General features: G+C 74.6%; 1 protein-coding gene across 2 annotated transcripts in view; it reads right to left on the minus strand.

Moving 5' to 3' along the window:
- Nucleotides 1-3,990, minus strand: part of CRTAC1 (cartilage acidic protein 1) — a 12,222-nt gene that overhangs the window by 468 nt on the left and 7,764 nt on the right. For both annotated transcript variants that reach the window (XM_026069751.1, XM_026069752.1), the window contains exons 5-14: nt 3,763-3,919; nt 2,979-3,113; nt 2,499-2,644; nt 2,146-2,282; nt 1,666-1,748; nt 1,357-1,457; nt 1,096-1,264; nt 733-878; nt 570-612; nt 48-191 (exon numbers count right to left, since the gene is read on the minus strand). In XM_026069751.1, the coding sequence (XP_025925536.1) occupies nt 48-191; nt 570-612; nt 733-878; nt 1,096-1,264; nt 1,357-1,457; nt 1,666-1,748; nt 2,146-2,282; nt 2,499-2,644; nt 2,979-3,113; nt 3,763-3,919 (1,261 nt within the window). The remainder of the gene's footprint in view (nt 1-47; nt 192-569; nt 613-732; nt 879-1,095; nt 1,265-1,356; nt 1,458-1,665; nt 1,749-2,145; nt 2,283-2,498; nt 2,645-2,978; nt 3,114-3,762; nt 3,920-3,990) is intronic.

The following is a 3,990-nucleotide window of genomic DNA, read 5'->3' on the forward strand; positions in this document are numbered from 1 at the left end:
GGGCTCGGGGCGGCCGGCCCTGCCGGGGCGGCCCTGCCCTCACTCACCCACGCAAGCCGTGCCGTCCTCGTTGGGCTCGAAGCCCCGGCCGCAGCGCTTGTTGCTGCGACAGCGGTACCCGCCGTAGGTGTTGATGCAGACGGGCTTGTCCCGGGGGCAGACGAAGGGGAACTCAGTGCACTCGTCGGTGTCTGCGAGCAGAGGGGCCCCGGCGTGAGACGCCGTGCTGGGCTGCAGGCGCCGGCCCCTCCGGCTCTCGCAGCGCCAGGGGAGCCTGGAGCCGGGCAGCCCTGCCGAGGCAGCCCTGCGCAAGCCATGCATCCACCTGGGACGCTTGCAGCCGTGCCCCGGCTGCATCCCCGCTGCCTCCCCGCTGCTTGCAGCCCTAGCGCGACGCCCCGCCACGTGGCAACCGCACCCYGACGCGACGGTCTCCCGCCTTCTCCGCCATGCCGCCGTTTCCCATTCAGAGTCCCGCCGCCGCCCCGTTTTCCAGGCCGTCCCCCCCCCACGCTGAGCCGCGTCCCAGCCGTGCCTGCGTGCCCGCACTGTCCCCGGCGGCCACTCACCTACGCAGCGCCCGTTCTGGTGCTGGGAGAATCCCTGCCCGCACTGCAGTGGGGGGAGAAGCGGACACCGCCGGGATGGGGGGGGGGGGATCAGCCTGGGGCAGCCACAGCGTCAGCAGAGCTCCCCCAAGGCTCCCCGGGCTCCCCACATCCTGGCCCTCACCTCCACCGGGGCGGGCGCGAGGGGCTCCTCCGTGTCCGGGGGATAGGGGACCTCCAGGACGGAGTTGGTCTCGCCGCTGGCCACGGCTCGCACCACCACTCGCCCGTCGGGCCACGTCACCTCCAGGCTGCTGGCTTCGTCGTGCCCTGCGGGCGGGCAGCCCGTCACGGGGTGCCTCGGGGCGGGCTGGGGTGGCAGGGGGCCGGGGGGGCAAAGCCGCTCCTCGCTCCTGCAGCCGGACCCTGCGTCCCCTGCTACCGGCCGTGCACGGGGGGCAGGGTGCCGGGGCGCAGGGCTCCCCGGGCTGCGCCGGCCGCGGGGGTGTGGGGAGGGGGGAGGGTGGCCCCTCGCCCCCCGGCTCACCCAGTCCGAAGTGCGCCACGGGCTCCATCTCGCACAGGTACCCCGATCCGCCGTCGATGATGCGCAGGTGGGCCCCGCTGCGCCGCGTGAACAGCACCACCTTGGCCCCCCGCGCGAAGGCCCCGAAGCGGGTGCGGGGGATCACGCGCAGCCAGTTGTTGCCGGTGCCCTGCACGGGAGGGACAGCGCGGGGAGGCTGAGCCGGGAGGGGTGGCAGCGGAAGGGATGGGGGGCAGCACGGGGACACCCCGCTCGACGCACTTGGGTGCCCTTGAAGACGGAGATCGGCTGCGCCATGGACTCGCCGTGGGAGAGGATCAGGTCCAGCAGCCCGTCTCCGTCGAAATCCGTCACTGCGCCGCCTGCAAGGACAGGATGAGGCCGTGCCCTGGGCCATCGCTGCCCGCTGGTGCCRCTGCTGGCCGGCAGGCAGTGTGGCGCAGGAGGCAGAGGGACGCGGGGCGACCCCCGCGCAGGTCCGGGGACCCCGGGCACGTCGCACTCTGCAGGCTCGCGGGACGGGGACGGGGAGGTGGGGGCGAGCAGCGCTGGGGGCTGCGGGACACCCACCCGTGCCCCGTCCCTCGGGCTCCAGCGCGTCCCCGGGGTTCAGCTCTTCCACGATGGGGTCCGAGTGCTCCCGGCGGATAAGCCTGTGGAGCACAGGCGGGGGGTGAGCGGCAGCCGCGGCGCCCAGCCCCGCGTGCTGGGGGCGAACGTGCCGCGCGGCGCTGAGGAGGAATTGAGCCCCGCGATTAAGGGCGGCGGCGGAGGCGCTGCCGTGCGGCTGCTAACCAGCGGCGCGGGGGCCCGGGGGGCTGCTGCAGGCACGGCTGGCAGCGGTTAGTAATGACGCTGGGAACGGCTCCGGCACGGCGCTTTTTATTAGCAGCGCCCGTGTGCGCGGCACGGCCGGCGGGGAGCCCTGCAAGCCCRCAGCCAGCCACACCGCCTGGACCGCTCGGCCCCTCCGGCGGGAGAACGAGGCCGCCGCCATCCCCCCGTCCCCCCGCACAGCCCGGGCTGACCGGCGCGGGCAGGGGGTCCTACCGGAAGAGGCGGTTGGCGGAGGAGCCGCGGTAGGCGATGTTGTTAAAGAAAACCTCCAGCTCCTGGTCGTTGTCGAAGTCGGCGGCGATGACGGTGCGGACGGGGGATGGCATGGAGAACTTGGGGGTGGCGATGTCCTGCGCGAGGGACAGGCACAGGCTGGCGCGGGTGGCAGGACAGGGCGCTGCGTCCCGCTTCGGGGCTTCGCTTCCCCTCCGCGCTGGGAACCGGGGCCCGAAGCCGAAGCGGGGGGAAGTCAGGGCTCCTCAAGGACCCCGGCCCCAGCTGCCACCGGGCTCGCAGCACCGCGAGGGGACGCTGGGACGGCCGAGCCGTGGGGCCCCGGCTCTCACCCTGAATCGCACGCGCCCGGGGGCCCCTGCCTGCAGGTAGAGGCGGTGGGGCCCGTTCCAGTTCCCGTAGACCACGTCCAAGCGGCCGTCGCGGTTGAAGTCGGCCAGCGCCACGCCGCGTCCGTGCTGGTAGGGGTCGTCCAGGCCTGGGGAGCAGCGAGGGGATGGGGGAGACGGGCACCCTCCCTCCCTCCGTCGCCCCGGGACGCAGCCCCGTGCCCGGCAGAGCCAGCGCCCTCCGCACGCCGGGGCCGTCCTCCCGGCAGCCGGTGCCCGTGCGGCGCTGACGGATGCCCTGACACGTCTCGCCCAGCCCCTGCAATCACCGGCGCTTGCAGTCACCAGCGCCCTCCCTGCAGCTCGGCGCGTGCCCGCCGAGCGAGGCGGCGGGGAGGAGGCGCGGGGCGCAGGCAGAGCCAGCCCGGCGCCGCGTCCCCCCGGCCACCGGCCCCACGCCAGCCCCTGCCCGGCCCCACTCACCCACGGCGGCCGCCACGTCCCGGTAGGTCCCGTCCCCCTGGTTGTGGAAGAGGAAGTTGGGGCTGTTCTCGTTCCCGCAGAATATGTCGGAGGCGCTGTCGCTCAGGATGGGGCCCACGGCCACCCCGCGGCCGCCTGGGGACAGCAGGGCCCGGGGTGAGGGGGGTGGCCGGTGCCGTGCCCCACGGCGGCCGCGTGCCCTCTGGCAGGGCCAGGGCCGGACCCGGCACCCCCACGTGGGTGCTGCCCGCCCCGAGCATCCCTCCGGGGCGCCCCCCTCCTCACCTGCCTCCCCCCTTCGGTCCCTCTAATCACGAGCTAATTGGGCCTGGCAGCCKCCTGTGTCACTTCCAACCCTAATCACTGCGATCGCCATGGTTACAACAGTCCTAATTAGTGACAATGTACCGCCGGGGAGACGGGGCGCCGCAGCGGTCCCCACTGAGCCGGGCAGGTCGGCGCGGGGTGCCTGTGTGCCCGGCCGTGCCCYGCCGCGGCGCCGGGGCGGGAAGGAGCCGGCTGTGGGTCGCTGCGGCGTGGGCGCCCCGTGGTCCCCGCCACGGGCCGTGGGCTGCCGCTAGGTGGTGCAGTCAGGCAGCGCAAGCGCGGCCACGCCACGCGCCGTTGCAAGCCGTGACACAGACTGTTGCATGCCACGCCACAGGCCGTTGCAAGCCGTGCCACGGGCCGTCGCATGCCACGCCACGGGCCGTTGCACGGCCACACCGCGGGCCATGGCACGGCCACGGCACCGCTGCCCGGGGTGCCCGGCGCCCGCGTGTACCTGTGTACTTGTTGACGCCGGCGGCGGCGGCCACGTCCACCAGCACCACGACGCCGCGCGCAGGGTCGCTGGCGGCCGCGTCCATCTCGAGGAGGGCGTGGGGGCCCACGTTGCCGCTGGCGTAGTTGGCGATGTAGACGGCGTACCTGCCGGAGCCCTGCGGGCAGCGGCACCTCCTCAGGCCCGCGCGGAGGCAGCAGCTTCGCCCTGCTCCGCCGCGCCGAGAGC

This window comes from Apteryx rowi, unplaced genomic scaffold (genome assembly GCF_003343035.1).
Source record: "Apteryx rowi isolate R43461 unplaced genomic scaffold, aptRow1 scaffold_3, whole genome shotgun sequence".
Classification (NCBI taxonomy): Eukaryota; Metazoa; Chordata; class Aves; order Apterygiformes; family Apterygidae; genus Apteryx; species Apteryx rowi.